Source organism: Corvus brachyrhynchos, unplaced genomic scaffold (assembly GCF_000691975.1).
Source record: "Corvus brachyrhynchos isolate BGI_N302 unplaced genomic scaffold, ASM69197v1 scaffold126, whole genome shotgun sequence".
NCBI lineage: Eukaryota > Metazoa > Chordata > Aves > Passeriformes > Corvidae > Corvus > Corvus brachyrhynchos.
Window position 1 is genome coordinate 6,519,519 of NW_008239283.1, and position 23,825 is coordinate 6,543,343.

General features: G+C 41.7%; 2 protein-coding genes across 6 annotated transcripts in view; one reads left to right on the plus strand and one right to left on the minus strand.

Moving 5' to 3' along the window:
- STEAP3 (STEAP3 metalloreductase) overlaps positions 1-3,320 on the plus strand; it is a 24,652-nt gene extending 21,332 nt beyond the window's left edge. For both annotated transcript variants that reach the window (XM_017740206.1, XM_017740205.1), the window contains one exon: positions 2,040-3,320. In XM_017740206.1, the coding sequence (XP_017595695.1) occupies positions 2,040-2,330 (291 nt within the window). In that variant the 3' untranslated portion in view covers positions 2,331-3,320. The remainder of the gene's footprint in view (positions 1-2,039) is intronic.
- A 7,633-nt stretch (positions 3,321-10,953) lies between these two features.
- The window catches only part of CUNH2orf76 (chromosome unknown C2orf76 homolog), a 15,368-nt gene continuing 2,496 nt past the window's right edge, over positions 10,954-23,825 (minus strand). The window contains exons 2-7 of one of the 4 annotated variants that reach the window (XM_017740207.1): positions 23,495-23,631; positions 22,102-22,254; positions 20,338-20,388; positions 16,799-16,836; positions 16,581-16,662; positions 10,954-13,574 (exon numbers count right to left, since the gene is read on the minus strand). In XM_017740207.1, the coding sequence (XP_017595696.1) occupies positions 13,498-13,574; positions 16,581-16,662; positions 16,799-16,836; positions 20,338-20,388; positions 22,102-22,234 (381 nt within the window). In that variant the 5' untranslated portion in view covers positions 22,235-22,254; positions 23,495-23,631 and the 3' untranslated portion in view covers positions 10,954-13,497. The other 3 variants (XM_017740209.1, XM_008638224.2, XM_017740208.1) reach the window with 3 other exon arrangements.

A 23,825-nucleotide genomic window follows, 5' to 3' on the forward strand; every position in this document is an offset into this window, starting at 1 on the left:
AGGAACAAAGTAATTCATCTCCAGCTCTGACATCTCTGCCATGCACGGAGCTCTGCTCGGGCTGACTGTGAATGCACCCTCTGCCCAGGGCAGAATGCATCTGCTGCCCTTGGATTCACTCTGTCCCCTTTTTCCTTCCCTGCTTTGCCAGACAAGTCCTAAGCTGGTACTTCCAACCTTTTGCCACCCAGGGGGTTTTTTGCCTGTTGGAAAGAAGCTCAACCTATAAATGATGGATGATTTGCAGGTCAGGTCCTGCTGTTAGGTTCAACTGTGACCATGGCATATTTCAGTAAACTCCTACTTAATTTTCCAAGGGCAACTAGTCTTGACCCTGTTGGGTTTGCTGCTTTTTGCCACTTTGGTTTAGGACATGGACATGGCTTCTGGTAAGGACATCTGTCCCTGAAAGTGTGGGGTTGCACACAGGACTGAGGCTCCTGGCATGGCCGTGAGCAGTGCTCAGCTGTAACACAGAGAAGAGTTGTTCCCTGCTTGGCAGGACTCAGCAACACCCACATGAGTGCCTGATAGATACTGTAAAAGTGAAGTACCTAGATCTGGTAGCACATTTTAGAGCTCTCCTTCCCTGCCTTGCCCAGTCCCCTCAGCTGCTCTGAATTCAGTTTAGCTCTGAAGTTTAGAGGAGTCTTAGTCTGGTTTTTTTGGTAACAATGTAGTACATTTTTAAAAGTTGTCTGGGTTTTTTAATTGCTTCTCAGCAATCAAAAATAGAAGGGGAAGCTTTGAATTGAGTAGTTTTTTGGGTGAAACTATTTTTTCAAAAGATGATGAGGCCTTCCTCCCATCTTGCCCTGGTTCCTTATTTCCCTGCCATGTCCTCTTTCCTGGACATATCTTCAGGAAGACCGTGTTTCTTGCTGATCTCTGCACCAAGACAGGTATTTTGGCTTGTAAAGGCTTTCTTCCCTAAGTTAGGGATGTGAGCAGCAAAATTTTCCCTCTCTAGGCATCTTGAAATTTGGTTGTTATTGCAGGCTTAGACCAAGTGTTCAAAGGAGGGCAGCAGAGCAAGATGCTACACCTGCACTTTTCTCTGAAAATACAGCAGCAAAGACCTGTACAAAGGAAAATACAGCAAGTGCCTGGTGCTGCAGGGTGCCAGCAGGCAGTGGGAGCTGACAAGCTCAAGAGCCACCACCTCTGATGCTGGCAGGAAGCCACTGATGAGGGAAACAGTTTAAAACCTATCTTTGAGAGCAACCCTCAGAGGGAGCTGGAAATATTCAGGGGAAAATCCCTGTGGGTGCTTGGGAACATTTCAGCTGAAAATGGGGGAAGTTCTTGCCAGTAGAACAGGGGCTGGGTTCTTGCTGCCTCCATGAGTGGATAAAGGGCTCTTGACTCACCAGTCCAAGGGCTTAGTCTATCACACAGCCTGATGGTCTGGCTCTCAAACCAACTCAGATCTTTAAGACAGAGGAGGAAGCCCTTGAGGGCTGTTGCTCACCTCAGAACGGAGCACTTCTGCTTACACAATCTCATTTTCCTGTAGATGACGCCAGTCACCTGAAGATGTCTTTGCTCTGTGTGGAGCTGTGGCTTCACCCACTTCCAGCAGTGCCAGCTGTGGTCCAGAGCCACAACACTGAACACACTGATGCTTCATCCTGCTGGTCAGCAGCCTCAGCCAGCCAGGGACTGGCAGGAGCAGAGCTGGCAGCAGCAGCTCGGGAGGAGCCCTTGGGAGCTGCGTGTGCCCACCTGCTCAGCAGGGGCTGGGGCTGCTGCTTCACACGGATGCAGGAGCCCCCCTCTCTGCTGAGTTGGCAGCACTTTCTGGGAAATCCATGCTGAGCTTCTAATGTCACACTTAACCTCTGATTAGACAAAGAAAAACGCAGTCTGGCACACTACCCAGGAAAGGTTTCCAGCCATGTTTTATTCTGTGCAGGCAACACAGGAATACCCTCAGCTTTCTCTGTGTCACGTACACTTAGAAAATAATGTCAAAAATACAGGAAAACAGCCAGGCACAAGGTACTCTGCTAACTGGTGTGTGTTTCTTTTCCTTTTAGTCCTCCCTTGGATTTATTGCCTTGGTGATCAGCACTCTGCACACACTCACATATGGCTGGTCGAGGGCCTTCGATGAGAATCAGTACAAATTCTACCTGCCCCCGACCTACACCCTCACACTGCTCGTCCCATGCACTGTGATCATAGCAAAAGTCATCTTCAGTTTGCCCTGCATCCAGCACAGACTTTTGCGAATCAGGAGGGGCTGGGAGAAGGGCAGATACGTCAAGTTTGTTCTGCCCAGCACAACGGGGGAATTTTCAAGCGGGGAGACCTCCAGCAACGTCTAATAGCCTCAGCTTTGAGGATTTTGAAGCACTATCAACATTTCTATAAAGGTGTTTCTTTTTCTTAAACATATGTATGTTTTGGTATAATGGTATTGTGGATAAAAAATAAAATTTGGTGACTTTAGAAAATAGATGACCATCAAACTAGGTTAGACAGTAGTAGTTAAATTATATTGCTGATTTGCTAAGACAATTATTGCCTTAAAAATGACTGGGAAAGCCGAGCTAGCAGCACTAATAGACATGGGAAACTGATGGACTCTGTTAGTCAGATCAGTCACTTGAGGTGCTGGGTGGCAGCTCCCCAAACCAGTACTCCTCAGTTGCTTTCCTAGCTGCTCTCATAAATTTCAATGCCTTTTTTTTTTAAAAAAAAGCACAGATTTTCTGTGGTTTATGACAGCAAAGATACCCTGCCTCTTGAATGTATGGATCAATCAAGGCAGTGAGGTTTAGAAAGATCAATTGCCTCTGGTTTTGTTCTCCTCAATGAACTCTATGGACAAGTCAGAACAGCAGTATCCATGCTATTGTGACAGTAGATTTTACTAAAATCATCAAATCTGACAGCAAGCCCAGTATTCCTGTTCTCTCAAATACAGACAGCACTTCTGGTCCTGGAAGCTGTGCCTGGTGCATGTTCATAAGCTGAGGAAATAAAGCACCTTTTGCAGCAGTATAAGCATTTGAGAGAGAGAGACATCCCCAACACCAGACGTCTGGTCTGCACTGCTGGCTCTGAGGTGACAGCTACTGCTCCATATTCTCTGTTATACTGAGCCAAAGTTTCAAGCAGTATTTGATTGAAACAGAGCGAGGATAATTATTGGAAAGGCCTGCTGCTTCACAAAATTACATGGAGAAAACCAAGGCCTTCCAGCTGGCCTTACATCAAATAATAGGGTGACGCTTTTAGAAATTGCTGTCACCTGAACATTCCCGTTTAAGTAAACAAAACAGCAGCTCTAAACCCACTGGTTTCACTAGCAATAATAAGATCTTTGAACAGTCTTGCAAAGGGATCAGCAAATCTTGACCACAACATGAAAACATAGCAGTTGTACATTTTGGGCGTAGTCCTTCATTGCGTTACACCTTAAAAAGTCACTTGCTAGATCACAAAACAGGTATGAAATGCTCTTCTGACCTCACACCACTGTAGACAAGGCACAGGGCAAAGAAGATTTCTGTCCTAATTTCATGTTTCACCCGTCACTTTCTATCAAGTTCTTACTCTTTATCAGAATAATTCTTTAAGTTTTGGACATCCAAATCACCAAATAGTGAATGGACAGCCATTCACTAAAGCTCATTTAAAAGCAAGCAGTCGGGATGACACAAGAATACTACCTCAGTAAGGTCAGGTACAAGGACATGCCTGGAATAGCCTCATTTTCCTGCAGTTAAGAGAGCTGTCAGCACCAAATGAGGTACAGCTTGTGGGACAAGGAAGTACTTGTTACTGGAGCAGTTAATATAAAGGGCAGGGGGAATTATCAACTTCAGGGCACATAAGCCCTGCTACAAGCCAGCGTTGCTCCAGTAACCTGGAAGAGTTCTACACAAACAGAGGATCGTAAGAATTCTCTGTTTAGCCTCAAGTAACTACAGTGAGTAACATTCTCCAAAAACAAGAGCTGTCAGCACCAAATGAGGTACAGCTTGTGGGACAAGGAAGTACTTGTTACTGGAGCAGTTAATATAAAGGGCAGGGGGAATTATCAACTTCAGGGCACATAAGCCCTGCTACAAGCCAGCGTTGCTCCAGTAACCTGGAAGAGTTCTACACAAACAGAGGATCGTAAGAATTCTCTGTTTAGCCTCAAGTAACTACAGTGAGTAACATTCTCCAAATATTGCTCATGTCGCCAGTGATGATATTGAGGAATTTTAGTTCTTGCCTAACACTTACAATAAAGTCTCCAAAAGCTGCTTCTTTTGGCTGAATAAAAAGAAACTGGCTTGAGGGAAACGCCTAGATTTCATAATCAGGTGATTTTTTTGTTGTTTTGATGGGGTTTGGGCAACATGGGGAAGGTACCGTTCTTTCCCACTGTCCCCCTCAGCAAGCTGTTTATTAGGTTTCCCCATCCACCTCCAGAACTTAGCCCAGACTGGCACCTGACCAAATCACTCTCCAAGCAGACTGATGACCCAACACTGTTTATTTCTGGTTAGGTGATAGGGTAAATTTCCACATGAATCTGAGACAGTTTCACCTGAATATAATTTCACCCACTCCAGTTTAACTCATCCTTGAGGGAAAACTGGCTACAGAAAGCCTGGTCTTTTATTTGTCTTTTCCATTTCATCAGCAGGCAAAGACAACATAAAAGCACCAGTTTACACACTTTATCGTGTATTTGAATGCCTTTTTCCCCCCCATAGGTTTCTTTTCACATCTTTAGGTCAGGCAAGACTACTGTCTGGCAGCCAAAAAAGATTAGGAGGCAGGGAAAGAACATTACACAGGCTTGCAGGTTTTGTCTTCAAGGGGAAAAGCATGGTTTTGTTGTGAGTCGCTGCAAGGTTAAAGACTCACTGTTCTGCCCAGCAGAAGGTTTGCACCCTCACTTTGTTTACAGGACTTTCATGCCTACAAACCCTTTCCCATGGCAAAGGGACAGTTTCCATGAGCAGAAGGGGAGTCAGCAAGTCAGCATGGGGCTTTTCAGATGGACACAAGCCCAAAGGGACAGACAAGCCAGTTCAAAATCCCCACAGCTACTGCAGCTCTACAGCATTAAAAAAACAAAACAGCTGGTCAGGTGTGTCCAGGTAATGCCTGTGCCAACAGACTGGCCAGCCAGCCACCATCCCTTTTGAAGACCAAAACCAATTCCTCTAATGCAGAACAGCATTTCACATGATGCCCTCTGTATTCCTCTGGTCCTTAAAACCTGTGACACAACAGTTTGAGTAATTTCTTCTGATCCTGGAATGCTGAAAATGAAACTAAGGAATTTTTCAATTATCTTTTCCCTAAGCATTTTTTGATGTGCATAGGACATTCAGTGAGACTGGCTTAAAATTTACCATTTAACTGGTTTTGTACTTGAAGTTTTTCTCTCTGTCTGTATATATGTACACACACACACACATATATATATATCTTATTGCAGAATATATAGCTGGAATGTAAAAATCTTTGTATTTTTATTTTCTGTACTGCCTACTATGTGCCTCTGGGATATGTAAGAACCAAATGAAAAGCTGTAAGAGTAAGGCCAGTTTTAATCACTGGCCTCTGTAGTTATATAAAGATATTCTGAACAGGTCTACATAGTTAGAACTTGTGTGAGTCTTTTTTCCCGCCTCCCCCTAAACAAAACCATTACTTTAATGGCAGTAGTAGAGTAGTGTGATTATCTAGAATTTAACCACTAAGAAATAAAACCCACTACAGCCAGCAGCTTGTAGAATCTCATTATCAAGGTAATAAAATGATCATTGCTGTGACCCAGGGTGCCAGGGCTCAATTACAGAGTTCCTATGCATGTGAAAGGGCACAAGTGTGTACAGACATATATTTCATTACAGGGGGCTACTGATATTACACAGCACTTGTAGCACAGGATCAAACAAGCTTAATTCACTAAATAAAAAGTGCTGTTGATACAGAGTTCAAGGAAGAAGGCGTTCCAGATGGGGGACTGCAAAGAAAGATGGAGTTTTAATACTATAAATTTGTTCTCTGCTTCAAGTCACTTTTTCATACAAGTGGCATGCCAGATCAACCAACTTCTGGATCTGCAGCATTGCATTTTAATGAGCTAATTTGTAAGTTGATTTTAATGAGTTCATTTAAATTCCTGAGCTGAAGATTAACCTCTGCAGGTACAGTTCTCTCACTCCTTCAGTTTTATAATACAAGGCTTTAAACAGTGCGATTTGTTTCTTGCTCTTCAGGGATTTCCTCACAAAGTGATATATCAAACTGTAGTTAAATCTTTAGAGGGATGCACTTGCTTCAGCACCTCTGTGCAATATATTTCCTCCAGTCTGTCCAAGATGGCCAGCACAGCTACAATCAGCAACAAAACCTGGTGTTATTCTTGAGCTCTAAATTTCACACCCTGAGCTAGCGGGATTTGCAGACTGTGCCTTGGGTTTGAGGAACGAGATTTGTTACACTAGGACAGTTTTGTTTTATCTGTTTATTGTGCCTTAATAAGGAGCATCAGTTTTGGAGAATTTCTGCACAAGTTTTTTGAGGGTTTTTTTGTGTGTGAGAACCACACACATGTTAAAGCTAAGCACAGAATACACAGATACCATCTATGATTAGGGACAGTTCTTGTTAGCAGAGCATGTACAGGATGTTCATAATCAAAGACTAAAAATAAGCATTGTCTGGGGCCAGTCAGGAGGATCACATATCACAAGCCATAGTATTAATAAAACCTTTCAAAGACTTAAAGTGGCACAAGTGCATCCTCCTAGAAAAATAATCTGCTTTAGATTTGGAAATCTCAACACTGGAGGATGCACTACAGCTGCTGTTCTGCTGGTTAGTTACTGTTGTTATCTGTTTCCCATATCTGATCTGCAATTAGCTACCTTCAGCTGCTGCATGCCAGCCTGCTGCCTTAAAGAGCTGTCTGCAGCCAGATGTCTGCTTTCAAGTAGCTGTCTCATTCAGCACTCTAGAAAACAAAGTTACTGTGCAAGATTCAAGCCTGTGTTCTGCAGAACCAGTTGTATGTGATTTGGGAGGGATGGGGCAGGGGAATAGGTGTGAAGAAATGGCCAGGATAGTAGCTGCTGGGATATAAAGCTGTTATAGCTAGATTGCTGCTTTGACTCTAAAGGCAGCTGATGCCTCCAGTTGGATGGACACAATCATAGAAACAGAGAATTGTTTAGGTTGAAAAAGACCTTTAGGATCATCAAGTCCAACTGTTACCCCAGCACTGCCAGGCCCACCACTCAGACATGTCCCCAAGTGCCACACCTACAAGTCTTCTAAATCCCTCCAGGGTTGGTGACTCCAGCACTTCCCAGGGCAGCCTCTTCCAAAGCTTCACAACCCTTTTGGTGAACAAATCTTTCCAAATATCCAATCTAAACCTCCTCTGGCACAACTTGAAGACATTTCCTCTTGTCCTGTCACTGGAAACTTGAAGGAAGAAACCAACACTCAAATACAAGCATGGAGGCAAAGTTGTGACCTCAAAGTAGTGTTGAAATCAGATCAACACCATGCCTTCTGTTTTAAAAATCCCAGTTCACTGAAGAAAAGGGGCTTCCCAAACTGTTCTTAAATAACATGTTCCATGGGCTTTAGGTTAGAAAGCAGAATTAAACCTTCTCAGGTGTGGAATGAGAGCAGACAGCAGCACTTCTTACAGCATTTGTTGACATTTCTAGTACACAACACTGTAAGTCACCTGCCAGAGAGCAGGAATGGACAGACAAAGGTAAATTCTTATATTAATCTGTCATACTGACCCCAATTAATGTATTCATTACCAACAAACTCCAACTCCTCTGGCTAGCTGTTTCTGTCCCACTACAAAGGAATCTATTGGTATCAGAGGGAGAGGATGATAACAAACAGAAGTTACAATCCATATGGGATCAAAAATACCACATCTACTGGGACATGAAAGCTCTGTGCCCCATCATCTCCTGCACTGCACCACCACCCCAAACACTCACCTCTCATCTATCTGCCATGCATGCCAAGCTTCCAGACAAGATCCTGGTCCCCAGCAAGGCAGAAGTGGGTGTTGTGCAGGAGGGACAGAAGCAAGAATAACAGCTCCTAAACAACCTGCACACCATGCTGGCTGCACCCATGCACACCACAGTCTTCCCCTGCACACAGCCCAAGACTGCACAGCTGCAATTTCTCTTGTATCACCTTCAGAGTGTGAGCAGTGTTTGAGGGTTATAGTAATAGCTTGGAATCAATAAGCAGTTCCCACAGCAAGCTGTGGCAAACCCCTAGCATGACCCCAGTGTGATAATGCTACAAGAAAGGAACTAAACAAGCAGCCCAAAACAGGAGGAAGGAGTATTTACATCACCCGGGCTCTACCTGCCACTTTAACTTCCTTCTCTTCGATACCTCCCTGGCACCTGCAAGCTGCTGCAAGGAAAGTGATGGGAATCTGAGCAGAAAGCTCTGTCACACCTTGTCCCTGTGCAAAAATTCAAATTTAGCCTTTTAACCCGGCAGCATCTATGCATGCTCTAATCACTGACAGCATAAAGCTGTGCACAGTGCTTGGATTTGGGCTCCAAAACTCATATCCCACCTCAGCTCATCCCAGCTCAGGAAGCACGACCCAGAGAACGCAGTACCAGGTTCTCCTCAACCCTTGCACTACAAGGAAGAAATAGTGGGAGCTTAGGGTCAGAAGCATGGAGGATACATTTGTTGTGTGTTTAAGCTGTGTTGCTGAAGATGTTTTGCTCTGCTTTGCATGTGTGTCTCTTCCAGATGGTTTTCCTTGTGTTTAAAAGAAATAGGCATACTTAAAATCTACTTTACAAAACCTCAGCAAATTAACACTGATCTTTTCCAGACAATTCTTCAGATGAATGTTCTGCAAATGCTTCCTCACAGCATGCAAAGATTTAGATACGCTGGGAACTGGCTCCGCAAAGGATGCTCTCTAACAAGAGGAATTTAAGCCCTGAAACCAGTTCGATTTGCCACTTTTTGATTTTAATATAAAAATAAATACTTTCTGCAAGGAAAGATTCAGCTTTCATCACCAGAACCCTAGCACAGACTTCTCAGGCTAAACCAGTTGCAGATAAGCACTTTTCATAAACCTGACACACCTCTTGGCTGACAGAGGTTCTGGAGAAGCAAAGAACAGGCTGTGCTGACATCTGGTGGCTTTCTCTGCAGGCAAAGAGTTCATGGCAATAGGTCTTGGCTTTTCACTGCCTTTTTTTTTTTTTTTAATGCATTCCTGATGTAACTTCTTCATTTCCTTACAAGATACAAAGCATGATAAAAACATTTTTGTTTCCACTGACTGGTAGACAGTGCTGTCCTATGCAAGTCTTTCTGCAAAGCAAGAAAGGAGCCTTTGTTGTGCACCATTAGTGACAGTGTAGAAAAGGTCTCAATTTCAAAGCATATTTTTTCATGAACAAATTTTTTAAAATGTACATTCACTGCCACAGGAAATGCTGCCATTGCATACCAGTTGAGGTGCAAACCTAACCATTAAAGCATTGCAAATCAGCAGAAGAAGCAAAAGGAAGTGGCTGGGGAAATGTTTGAAGCTGTGTCTGTTTCTCTGACTCAATAGGAAATGGGGAGCAAAGAAAAGTCAATATCCTGATAAAATGAAAAGCAGAAAAAGTTGTCTCCTGGGTGTTTCTTGACTCATTAATCACTTGCAAATCTGTGCCAAGTAGAACTATGGAAAGGAAGCAATGAAAGGAGGATCAGGTGCCCACCAGGAAGCCTGAGCTCAGTCCAAACTGTTCAACTGTGCACTTGCCTTAGGCATTTGTAATGCCTCCAGTCATCTGCCCTGCTCTGTATCCAGGATCCTGTCAGTCACAGGAGACCAAGAATGAGTATCCCATGTTCTGGTTTTAGCTTCTTGATCTCTGGACACTCAGGATTTCCGTAGCTTCCAAGGACAGGGCCCACAGACGTCCCGCCACGGCCATGGGAAGGAACCCTTGGACTGCTGCTTGCAACCTCATTTTTAAATAAATCATGTGTCAGGGGATGTTAAATACTCCCAGGGAGTGAAAGAGAAACACCACAGTTTACAACATATTTCTGGATCACCTTTAAGTCAGAATGTTTACATCAAATAAAGCAGTTAACTGTAACACTGGTGCTTATCAGATCTTTGAGGACTCCTTTATGTCACTGGTCAACATTTAACCCAGCTGTCCATGTCAGCAGATTTTTCTTAACTCTTGCTTCTTCAAAAGGCAACATAACTACCTCTGAGCAGAAAAATAATTAAAACTGTTGAATGAAGAAAGTATAATGTGACAAACTCAGAAAAAACAAGATGCCTAATTGAGCAGTTCATGAATTCAATTCCAAAAATTATGAAAAAGCACGATTTTTATACCTTTAGTTCCATAGAAAGCAGCACTGCTCTGGTATCTCTGCACCAAGAGTGTTGCACATGCAGATTTTGCTGTTTATTCAGTTACACTGTTACCTTTTCTTCCTACTTATAATTCCTTTCCAAATTTCGTCTTTTCTTCTTCAGTAGCTTTCACACCTCCTAATCAAAACTCCAGTCTCTCTGAAGTGATTTTTTTCTCCAAGAAACAGCCAAGCCTGACATACCACTCCGGGGTTCCAGTTTGACTGCCTTTCCCTGCTAGAATGTTATAACCCAGGATAAATTTTATCTTATTTCAGTGTCCTCTCTGGATGTTGTTCTTTTGTTTAGCAAAAAAAATGGTGAATGGTTCCAAGAACATCCCACTGTCACACGAATCCTTATTTAACCCTAAGAACAATGCCTAAGAACACTGGCAAAGCTGTATGACTTGCCCCACTCCACCTTTGATTAAAAGCAACTGTAAACCAATGCAGTTTATGATTTCTGCCAGGATAACAAACCCCAGTACTAACTCTGTGATTTCCTTCAGCAGAAAGAGGATTTCATGACAACATGGGCAAAGGCATCTCAGCCTTTACTAATTTATTAGCCAGTGTTCAGAGTTTTCATTCAGTACTCAACAATCCTGGAATCAAAGCCACTTTGATACAAGGCTGTACCATATCCCACCAAAACAATGTTGGAACAGCATCTTTTCTAACAAGTTTTCAGTTTTTATCTGTGGTTTTGTGGGGTTTACTTGAAAGAAACATTACTAAAAGTCCCATTTAAAAAAAAACAAAACCCAACACAGTAGAAAAACACTTCAGGAAGAAACCAGTTTACAAGTATGGCCATTGAGAGCATTACAAAAGGCTCCACTGTACTGCTGGAGAAAGAAGCCAATGAAGTGCCATTGCCAGAGCTAACTGAGCTCACAAAGCAGCAGTTTAACTCTTCCCTTGGAAAGAGAAGTTAATCTGGAGTGCCAGGCACATCATTCTGGAATATTTGCAATGGAACATTTACAGATTTCCTCAGTGATGCTGTAGAATTGCTCTTCCACTGTACCACACTTGATGTGACACTGCAAGCTGGGAACTGTACAAGCCCAGGAAGGACAATTGTTAAGATGTGGTGACTCTTTCAAACACAAATGCTTTAGAGAAAAGGGATCACAAAACTAATCCAAATCTGTCTGAAAGGGCTGGAGACCAAATTCAAATCCCCAGAACAGGAGGAAAAGAATGGCAGTGCTTGCTCAGTCTGAGAGCTTGCATGGGCTGACAGACACCATTTAGATGCCTTGGCAGGCCAGCCTGAGACACTGATCTCTCTGGTACACCATCTATTCTTACAGTGTTAGCTTCATTATTGTAAATTTGGCTGAACAAGGATGGGATAGTCTGGAGTGCAATGCATCAGCTTGAACTGTCTGAGAAGATGAGCACAAACTTGCATTAACCACATAAATCTGCAAAAGTGACAGACTGTGTAAGGTAGCTGAGGCATGGGACCATGTTTGGGGAGCAGGTACCAGCAACAGAGAGGCTGCCAGGGCCGAAAGAGAAGGCAAGAGGTAAATTCTCCTCATAAATTCATCAGGGCATGCACAACGACATCTGCATCCCAGGAGAACATAGTTGACACAGGACTCCTCCTTACAAGATTAAGATAAAATCATTTAAATCACAAGTTGATAAAGTGGTATCATTCTTTCACAAGAAAATAAAACTCTGAAGCAAAGCTGTCAGTGAGTAAAACAGCCTAGACCAAAGAGGTGTCAGGAAGGATGAGGAAAATGAGGTGGGAACAATACACAGAGGGTTCTTTGGCCCAACATCTAAAATAAAGGGAAATTTTATTTAGATAAACACATGTCAATAAAAACAATAATCAAAGCTCTAGGAAATGGCAGGGTTACTCCTCCAGAAAGTCTCATGGAAACAGTGTTGTCAGCTCTCACACAGAGCTCAGGGTCGATGTGTAGGTTTAAAGCAATTGCACGTGAGGTCTCATTCATTTGAGCAGAGCCTATGCCCAAAAAGGCTGCTAAGGCAGAGAGCCATCATTCCTATTTCAATGAAGGGAGGCTTAAAGGCACAGTGTCCCATGTTGGTACCCCCTAAAAAGCATTTCATAAGTGGTATCTATCTAAAGGTACTTTCTTGGATGCATGATTATTTTCTGTCATTCTTAATTTGGTTCATGTAGTAGGAAAGCCTGGAATTTCCAAGAACAAACACACAGAGTATTTGGCTCATGGAAAGCATAAAGGAATCAATTCCAGTCTTGAAGACATGTGGCTCACAGACTGGGCCTCTCCTTGCAAAAAAATACAATCATTCAGGTTTTGTTCTTAAAACTGAAACCATGAGCTTTCACTCCATTTGGAAAAATGCCCAGTTCCTACTTAGGCACACTGATGTCCTGGCAGAACTCGAGCTGCTACCCCTATGTGAAGGTGTCTCCATCAAGTAAAGCTAGCAACAGGCGAGCTGGTCCTTGGACACAAAAGCCTCCCAACAGACATTTGTCCCTTTCAGCATGCTAAAGAGGGCTGGAAGAGAGAATAATGGAAAGCATTCATCACTGCAAAGCATGAAACACTGGCCAGTCTGCACTATTTAAACAAAAGAGACCAAACATAACATGAGAGAAGTAAAGCTGTGACTTGAAACCGAGAGATTCTCAAGTTCTTTAAAATACCCAGTGATTTGGCCATAAAACATTTCATTTCACTTGAAGGAGGTTTCACTGCATTTTCATTAGAAGTTAGTACTGGGCTGGGATCTTCCTGTGCCTTGTATAATTTCCATATGCAGTTACTGTCTGCTGTGGGATCACACCACGAAAGTGTGTCACAGGTCAGGGATGGCACTGCCTGAGGCTCAAGAGCCAAGCCCAGCAAAAAGAAAAGGGAGGAAGAAAAAAGTCATTTATGTCCACCAGTTCTTCTCTCAGCCTTAGCATATTGACAGAAATTAATTTCTATAGGAAGGGAATTGCACTGTTTGCAAAGAAATCCTCTAGGATTTATTGATCTTTAAGAAAAATCTCATTAAGCAGAATAAGGAAAATTTACAACAGGTATGGGAAAACAAAACAATCTCTTGGGATCTTCACCAGGCCGAAACAGGATTTGCTCTGTAGTTTCTGTAATCTTCCTCACAGAAGAATGCTAATTCCGTCTCATTTGCTAGAACGAATAAAAAATTAAATATTTAGCACACCAGTAAATGAATCACCAACAGCCAGCTATTTAGAATCTTAGAAGACAATTAGCAACTTTATGGTCAATTATAAATCACCACACACTTTTCTTTTTCTTCCTCATATTTTTGCAAAAAAGGTTCCAGTATTAAAGATGTCATTTAACCTCGTTAAAAAGCACCCCAAACAAACAAAACCACAAAGAACATGAATATAAGGAAGTAAATATGTACACAAGACCCCTCAAGATTTGTTTAACACAGTCTTCAGAATTGTTTGTATAAGCATTCAGCAAATTAAGTGACTGCATTTCTAACACCTTCAAATGCTAGGAAAATAATGAAGCATTATATACTCTTTTTTTGTGCATTTTTCTGTTAGGAGAGGGAGAAAGAAACTTCTTTTTCCCATTAAATTAGCCTGTAGGTATAATAATTTAATACTTAGAGGATCAGTAGAATATTTTACAGATCACTTTACATTTTCCCTCATGACCCATCAAAATATGTGTCTGAAGAAGTTAATTTTTTGCCCTGCTGATGATTAATTCATGAGGCTTCAACAATATGCAAAGTGAAAGACACAAATTGGCTTCTCCAGCAATACCTTCAAATACCTCTAATTATTCACAGGGGATATGGCAGAGCTAAAGGACCCACAAAGGTTCAGAACAGTCACAATTCTTTCAACCCAGTAGGTCAAGGACTTCCTCTTCTAAAACAATAAGTCAGCAACATTACTAATTCAGAACAGAGACAAATCTGATGGAAAGCCTTCACAATTATTAAACATGGAATTCTTTAAGGTGCTGAGCCAATAAGTTCCACATTCGCTTTTTAAATTAAACCTTAAGTTAATGAAGTCTGCCTGTCTTCAAAAAAAAAAAGAAAAAAAAAACCAGTAGAAGGGATTTTAGAATCTCAACTAGAAAACAGACAAGACTTTGTAATGAATACTGAACACTTTATTAACATATACCCTGCTTAAAAAAAAAATGTAAGCATTAACTTTGCTGACTGGATAATAACTGTAATAATAATCACTACTACAGAGGCTTTCCTGAGGATACTTATTTAATGTCCTCATAATTTATAACTCTCTAGCCCACCCCTGTATAGAGCCAAGGGCAATCAACTGCAGCTCAGGAAAAATGTTCTGCATGTATCAGAATTTCCCAGATCTTCTAATGGTGATTCTGGCTGCTTTATTCCAGTAAGTCTTGTCCAGACTAGATGTTGGAAAAAATTCATATGTCAATAGGAGATTTCAAATTTTCTTACTGATTTTAAAGCAAATGTACAAAATTGTGATTTTATACAAAATGAGGACCTGTGGTACATGCTATCATATTTCACTTCTTGGCTTACTTTATTCCAGTTCTTGGTGAAGAAGAAAAGTAAAATCTTCAAGATTTTACTACAAAGACCCCACTCCTAACTTAGTTCATTTTCACATCAAGATACACTGGAACATATCCAAATTCAAAATGGCATAATGGCACATTGCATTATCCAAAGAAAGGGTTTTCCCCTTCTATCACAAATATCTTCTATATAGTAATGACTAATAACTGCTGTTATTCAGGAAAAAAAAGAAAAAAAACCCCAGCTTTAATTCATTTTCTGCCCTAAATGAACCACCCTTCTCTTTGTACAGAGACACAGAACAGGCTGCTGTATTCCTATTTCCTTTCACTGTAACACTTAGTCTGATGTTTTGACACCTTTTTTGAGATCATGTCCAACTGTTTCACTGCTGTAGCTACAAACCCAGTTTCAAAGATGGATAATATATACAAATATTTATCCATACCTTTTTGAAACAAGACAGCTTTGCTGTTTCTAATCCAACATTTGGCACTGTCATCAGTCCCTCTCCTGAACTGCACTGCCTCTTATGCCTTACATAGATAAAGATCATGATTAAATGAATCTTCTGCTAATTAAATTACAAATCTGTAAGGCTTGGGTGCCAGTAATCGTCATCTTCCCCCCCCTGACAAAATGACCTGGTGTAGTAAAAACTACTATTCATATTATAGGAACATTTAAAGACCTTTAGGAAAGGTATACTGAGATCAGTTGCAGTTCACACCAGAGCAGAACATTGAAGAGACATCCCAAGTCACTTAAAACCAGAAAATAAATTGCAGGAAACAGGAGAGCCAAGTAACCTATGAGAAAGAAATCCCATTCCATAGCTGGGGAGCAATCAGTGAGCACCAGGAGCAGGAGGGTGCCTCCTCTGTGAAGCCCCTGCACTTAGAGCACAGGCAGTTAATGCTTTCCAGCCAGGCAAATCACATTCAAATGAGCAAATGTCCATATCAAGGTGGAATGCAAACACATCCCTTAAGTACCCTGCTGCCACAAAGTCATTCAGCCACATTTATGAGAAGCCCAAAGGACATCCAGGGACCATCAATTTTATCATGACAGACATTTCTTTACATTATTACCAAAAGACATGCCCTATATGTAGTCTCCTGTCAAAATGTGAGAAATCAGGTCAAGTTTCAACTCTTTGCTATGTTCAGCACATTCTCTAAATGATTCTGCTCTAACTTTCCTGAGCAATCTGGCTATCAGGCACTGTATGCTGCACATTAAACAAATCTAATCTTATTTCATTATTCCGTGCTGGTTCCACTACTTACATTTCTAACCAAAACATCAGTTTAAATGTTACTGATAAGACTAAGCAGACACGGTACTAATAACCTATCTGTCAATCATTTAAAATTACTCTCAGCAGAATTATAAGCATACCCTCTAAAAATCACAATTTGCATTCTGAACATTCGGAGTGCAGATACCTGCTGCCCTCAGACCAATGATTTGAATAATGCTTCCCTGAATAATTATCAAGTCGTGTAAAGAGCATCAGGAATAGCATTTACTTTTCGGCAGCCTGTCCAAACATAATCAGCCAGTTATCAGTTTAATGCTAGCACAAGGAACAGCATCTTCAGTCAATACAAATGTACTCCCACCTACTCCAGCTGCTTTCAGCGTACTGTCTTCCTTCAAAATCAGTTTGTCATCATCTTCCAAACTCACTACAAGCTCACCAGTCTACAAATCAGAGAACCAGAATAGGAAGATAAGAAGAAGAATTTACTGATTGCCTCTGCCCCGTCTTGTTTGACAGTGCAGAGATCTGCCTGCATCAAAGCATGCAAAAGGGGAGGAACACACCTAACAATCTTACCTTCGATTTGTGTGCTTGGTGAATAATCTTCATTGTATCTGAAAGAAAATAGTGTTTTCCTAAAATAAGGCTTAATAAGCAGACAACACTGAAAGGTGTACTTGGGAAAGACAAACAAAGCAGGAAGCTTCAAGATCTTTTGTTATTAACAATTTTGTGTATTGAACCTGAAAGAAGAGAAAACATCTTAATCTCGAAGTCCTGGGCCACAGTCTTAAAGCAGTCAATGCAACATTAAGGTACCACATCCTACTGGGCTTCTGTCTGCTGGCTGAATTACAATAACCTACTAATGACCGTCTCAATTGCCAGTCAAAACACATCAATTTAAATGCCACTTAGGGTGTTTTAACTTAATAGGTTTTACACATGCAATTGGGGCAGGACCAACAGCATTTATGCACTGTCAACTACCACAGCTAAGTTGGTCGGCAGCAAGTGATTAAGACACAGTAACCTGACCACTTCAGATCATCCCTTGAAATTTTCCTTCTCATGAATACAACACCCACCATCCATGGCAGAAATTTCGTTAAGCAAATTCATTTTCCGTGAACATGTACAGCCTCTTCTCTTTTTAATGCTACACTCTCTTCAATAATTTTTATCTCATGTTTGTGCAGTGTAGTGCTTTTAGAAATTTTTTTTAAAAGTACTACTTTCTTCTGGCAATATGGGCAGGGTTTTGCTAACAGAAGGGGAAAACAGGGGAAAATAACACTAAAGCAACTGGATGTGTGTGAAGATCCAGAGGGAATGGCTTAAAGCCATGCAACGCTAAAAAAAAAGAAAAGATTGAACTCTAAAGAGTCTGTGTCTGAACAAACTTGGAGTAACACATCAATGCCTTCCCAGCAAAGAAGAAAAACCGGTTCTGCTTGTCTGCTCATTTTCTGTTCTAGTTTAGTTTTGTGCATTGAGTGAACACTTCACGTTGAAATAGTCTGGTAAGAGAAGGATACAGCAAAGTTAAACATTGGCTAAACCAACTTTCAAACTACCAGGAGCAAGGAGTCAGATGTTCAGAATAACGGAGATCACATTCCCACTCAGAAGTTTGCTTCCATACCATTCCGGCCCATTTTGAACACTATTTAAAACACTACATAAGGTAAAAAGTACTCTGTATTATCACTGCAGAGGTCACTGAGAAGGCAGCCTTGGCATGTTGTAATAACTGTGCTATTAGAAGCAAGACAGACATTAAATTGCAATTGCCAGGATCCATCTTGCATAGAAACATTACAAAAACACCAAGCAATCACAGAAAAAATATATTGCAATTATGAAACCTCTCTACTACAGCAAATAAACCCAGCCTGCACCTGTTAGTTTTAAGCTCCTCCGTCTACTTTGACACGTTCCCTTTTCTCTTTGTCCCGTCATGCCCTGAAGTGTTGTCGCAGTTTTATTTGCTCAGAACTCCATCCCTTGCACCCAGCAGTTTACCATGTCTTCATCTGAGCTATTAAATGGCTTCTCTAACTCTGTTACAGAGATGAAACTACAGTCTCTTCTCATAAGCTAAGTCCTCTCACTAGCCTTTGCTGTTTCATCCCCACTTAGTCCCACTCAATCACACTGCCAATTCTTTATGTTGCCTTTTCTGATAATAGGTCTATCATGGCAATTGATAAGATACCACTTTCTAAGTGATTTTATGAACTACCTGACATACTGCTCCACATTCGTGGATAAAGGAAATAAAACTGAGAAGCAGTTTATGGAGCGAGTTGGCACCCAGGCTGCCAACATCAGTGAAAAGATGGCAATGATAAGGTACTAAGATAAGACTGACTCAGAAGAGTTCTAGACCAAGAACAAGAATGATCCATACAAAGAAAAGAAGAGAAAATGAAAGTCAGAAGCTTTGAAATGTGAATTGGAGCACTAATCCAAGAGGAAAAATGTGATGGCATTATATAGGATGTTAAGAGAACAAAGTGGTGCCAAATTCTGCAGGGAAGGAAGATGAAACAGGCAAGGTGAGAGACAACCAGATCCAACCGAGATTTCTGGCACTGCCAAACAAAACAGGGGGAAAAATCTATGTGTTACTGGCACTATTCATGCAGAAGTCTCACTGCCCTTTCCTCACAAAAACATGACAGTAGAGCACTGTAGAGACAGCAGAGATGCCAAAAACATGAACCTGGATGATTCACAGCCTGAGGGGAAGGTGAGGAACCTGGCTTTGATTTTCCTGTGTGAAAATTTTCCTGCAGTTAGCACCATCACAGTAAGAGTAGGCCCCCAGTAACTGGTGCAACAGGTTTTAAAGTTATGCTCAGTCCTACACAGCACAATCAGGCCCTCGGCCATCACATACGCTGTGGGAGAAACTAAACTGATCTCTGAGTGATGAAAGAACTAGCAGCTGGGATAGGCAACACCAGGGATACAACTGAGAGCAGCAGTTCTAGACAGGACCCCTCATCCAAAGGCACAGATGGGGTGAAGGGCACCTCCAAATTCAAACTTACATTTACAGATGTTAAGACCTTAAGTAACATTAAAAATAATAGTAACGTTCAAATCCTTGCCACTGATGTATCATCAGTCTTAATCCCTAACTCTTTTTCTGGCTTCAATGTGCACTCTCTGTTTTACCATTAGCAAGAGCACAAAATGAAATCCTTGCCTTTTTTTCAAATAGGCAAATAGAGTTTATTACCATTCACATGTATTAAGTAGGTTTCTCATTCAGTTCTTTACATCACCATAGAGGAAGGAGTTTGTCAACTCCAAGAACATGGGAGACAGAGGATCACTTGCAGGGAAACTCCAAGGGAACATTGAGAATTGCCAGGTTTAGAAAAAGATATGTGACTGACATCCGAGTTTACGAACTCCAAGAAAGGAAGTAATTTAGCAATATTTAAAAAGTTTTTTCTGTCCCAAACAGATGAATTGCACATGTTCATGCCAATTTGCACAAAAAGGAAATACACATATAGCTTTACATTAGAGGATAAAGTCAGTTTAAATTTCCCATCATGCTATTTCATACCACCAGCTTGTATTTAAGAGCTTTCATATCTACTTGGAGCAAAATTCCCCTGTTTCTCTTATCTTGTGTAAACTATTTAAGTATGTAAGTCTTAAGCATTTTCTACTTCTTGCCTTCAGCTTCTGCTTCACCATCAGTAAATAGATACTGAAGTATATAAGCACCCAGAGAACTACAAAGTGTTTTGAGATCACAAGCTGCTCATTAGGGTAAAGACACAGTTAAAAAGGCACTTATAAAAGTAATAAAAAAATTAATAGCAAAACCCATCAGTACCCAGTAGCAAATAATGTAAACCATGCAGCCTAATTTAAAGATTAGAACAGATCTTTAAAATAATGGTCAAGTTCTGCAGACAAGATCCCAGTGGCATAGCCCCAGCTACAAGAGCTGGATAGAGTTACAAATGTAGGCAGGTACTGGCACCAACATTAGGATTGTACAGCAGTTATCTTTTAAATTGTATAAATGCTGGTGTAAAATACTATGTGGGCATTTGATTACAACAAGCAATATAAGAAACACCTACCATACTTGTAATTTTTAAAAGGAGGAGGAAGTCCTGTTCTTGAAGACACATCTATTAAAATAAAAGCACAAAGTTAAAACAAAGCTTTTTAAATTATTTCCAATACTTCATTTTCCATTATTGTGCAATGCATGCATCCCCCGGACAGCCTTTACATCAAAATAAATCTGCAACATAGGAGACTTGTTTGAGCATCAAATGCTAAAACACAGCCTTTGGCTCAGATTCTATAGTGACTCCATATGTGAATAACTCCATTTGAGCATGAAGTCCCTCTGAACAAAACACCCCATGAGGACAGTGCAATTAGGGTATGATCACGGGAGTCTGATCCTTCAGAAATCTGCCAGGAACATCCTTTTAATGGTTTTCCCAGCATCTCTCTTTACCTTATACAAACAGCTGACAACTGTCATTCATAACTGAATCGTTCAGTAAACACAGCCATGAGAACCAGCCACGAAAAGGAAGCCAAACTGTAGAAAATTAACTCTTTAGCTGCTTGCAGGACACAGCCCATAAGTAACTGCAAGAATGCTGACACCTTCCCTGGTGTCAGTGCTCCCAGTGACTTAAACAGGACCTCAGAAGGCCCAGTCAGCTGTGGGGTGCCCAGCAGCAAGGTGGCTGAAGCCATGATTTCTTCAGTAGTTTAACAATTTATCTTAAACTGCCCCTTCAAAACAGATTACAGTAAAGGAAGGAACAGGGCTTTTAGACCCCTCTGGAATGAGGTTCTAAAAAGTCTTGTTCAAGACATTGGCTTTGTCTCAAATAACAGCGAGTTGCAATACTGCACACATCAAAAGCAAGTTTCTTAGCATTGTTTTTTATTTTTTTGTTCATAACAGCAGCTGTGCCATATGTTCTGAAAGTGCTTGCAGTTTTCTAAAAGCATCCTAAGATCTTGCCATGCCTATCACTGTCCAGAAATATGGAAATTGCCAAACACAATACACCCGTGAGTCCCAAGGCAATGTCCTAGGAGTCGCTCAAATGTTATCATCTATAACAGCTCAAGACTTGTTTAAGCTGACTTCATGCAAAAAAACCAAATTATATTATTCTGTACCCTTTGAATGTCTCCATTTAGGTGTGTGGAAATACAGCTGCAAGATTAAGAGTAACACCCTAATTACCAAGTCACTGTGTGGGCTGGTCTGCAGTACTTAACTTTTGTTACTTTTAACCAGGCTTCTAAAACAGAAAGCCCACAGATGAGTAAATCTGCACCACAAAACTCAAAACGGAGACAGGAACTCAGAAACAAACATGCACAGTGAGACCACACAGTGTCAAAAACAAATTTTCAAGATTCTCTCTTCTCACAAATAGCAAACAGACTTGCGTTCCTGCATTCCACATATTTGTGTAGTTAGGATCAAAGACTTTCTAAATTCTATTAATTTATTCTTATTTATTTATGAATATTTGCCTGACGGCACCACTCAAGGAGCCTGAGGCACTGAGCCAAATGCAGCAATGTCCTTGTCTCTTTGACTTGTCCATGTCTCTTGACTAAACATGAGGATCTGGGCAGGGGGAGCAGTCCATCCAAATTTAGGCATGGCACACCAACTACGGAAGCCCTTATTAACTCCAGACCTTTCATCTAAGGAAGAAAAGCACACAATGGATGCAAACACAAATTTGGCATCTCTACCAAAGCCACAGAATTCCCATTCATTTTCTCCCCTCCACTTTCTTGTGCAGGGACAGCAACACTTGGGCCTGAAGCAAACGAATGAGACAAAGACCTCCTACCCTTCCTCACAAAAGCGATGAACTCCTTCACTGTCTGATCCAAGGGAACTCCATGGTACACCACAGGTCTGAAGTTCCGGTGCTCAAAAGAGCGCACAAGACGAACTGTGATGGTTGAGCTTTCCGCTGACATGAGAATTAATTCTGAATAACCTGGGAAACATTAAAGGGAGGAATTATTGCCTTTCCTCTGTGTAAAAGCACAGCTGGAAAACAAGGCGCAGGTGGGCCTCATGCAAAGGGTAAAACACAGTGAGAAACTCAATGGCATTGTGCCTTTCAGGATTTCACTTCCATGATTCCTACTGGAGCAGTAATGGGGTCTCAAAACAAGCAGGGCATTACCGACACTGCACACCACGTACTCCAGTGTCTGTGCTGTGTAATGCCACACCAGACTCCCTACTGAACACGCAGAAGGGCTATGGATAAATGCAAGTGTGGTGTTTGGGTTTTAAGTGACTGAAGACTTGACCTGCTGGGCAAGTAACACTGCGCTCTAGAAGAATGTCCCAATACAAACAAACCCAAAGCCTTTTTAATATACTTATGCTGCAGAGAGTGTAACACCCTGAAAAATGCCTAAGCTGTTATACAATGCTCATTTTCACCTCCCCAGGAAAAGTGAAAAACTGCCCCCACATACACAGGCAGATAATTCTCCTGGTACACTACTGCATCATTAAAGGATTTAATTTATAACAGCTGGTCTCTAGAACAGCTCTGTGGGCTTATACTACCTCAACAGAGAGCAGAGCCTACAACAGAGTGGCCTTGTCAACCCAAGTCCCTCTTCAAACAAGCTCACATACTGCTCTGCTGGGTTTTTCCTCTCCACAGGAAAATAAGCTCTTTTCTACTTTGACAAACTTCTCTATTTTTGGTGCTGGGCATCCCTCAGCTTCCTGCCCACATGCTAAACTGACGTGGCTGCTGCAGCAACGAGCAAAGATTGCAGCCCACGTGCTGCAACATCAGCACAACCTTTGCACCTCCCATCCCTGAGCAGGCATCTCAGTCACCACCTCCAGTCCTGAAAGGGAATCCTTTACCTATTCATCCCCTTATGTTCTTTCTTATGTTCTTTTTTGTGTGTCTTTCTTTTTTTTCCCTTTTTTTGCTGTGAGGTTATTTAAGTGCCCCACCATCATGCAGGTGCACCCCAACCCTGGCTGTATTTGTGCCAGCCATACCCTGGCAAAGCGAACTACCAATATTTTCATCGAGTACTATCTGCAGAACGGGGACAAAGACCTTCCACCACACAAGGCAGCTTGCTTTCACACCCCCTTGGTTAATAATTCCCCGAGTTCCAATTCTATTTTAAATGAGCTGTGTGTATCACCCAACACACAAATAACACATGCCAATCAAAAAAACATATACTTTGCACCTGAAAATAACTCGATTTATACTAAACGGCAAAGAGGGATGTTTTCTTGGTGCTATTCCACGTGGGCTGACGACTTGGAGGATACAGTAAAGGCCACAGCATTCAATTCACTTGCTCCTCAGCAGCATGGAAAAACACTGTGGGAACACAGAATCGGGAGCACAGTCAGAAAACCGATCGCATGTACGGCTGGGACCATGTACGACCCCGCACCTCCACGGAGACAAGAAGGCAGGTGGGAGGCGCCGGTGGCCCATTCCTCTTGGAGAGAGGAACCTTCCCGGACCGGCAGCAGCACCGGGACCGCCGCCCGGCCCAGCACAGCCCCCCG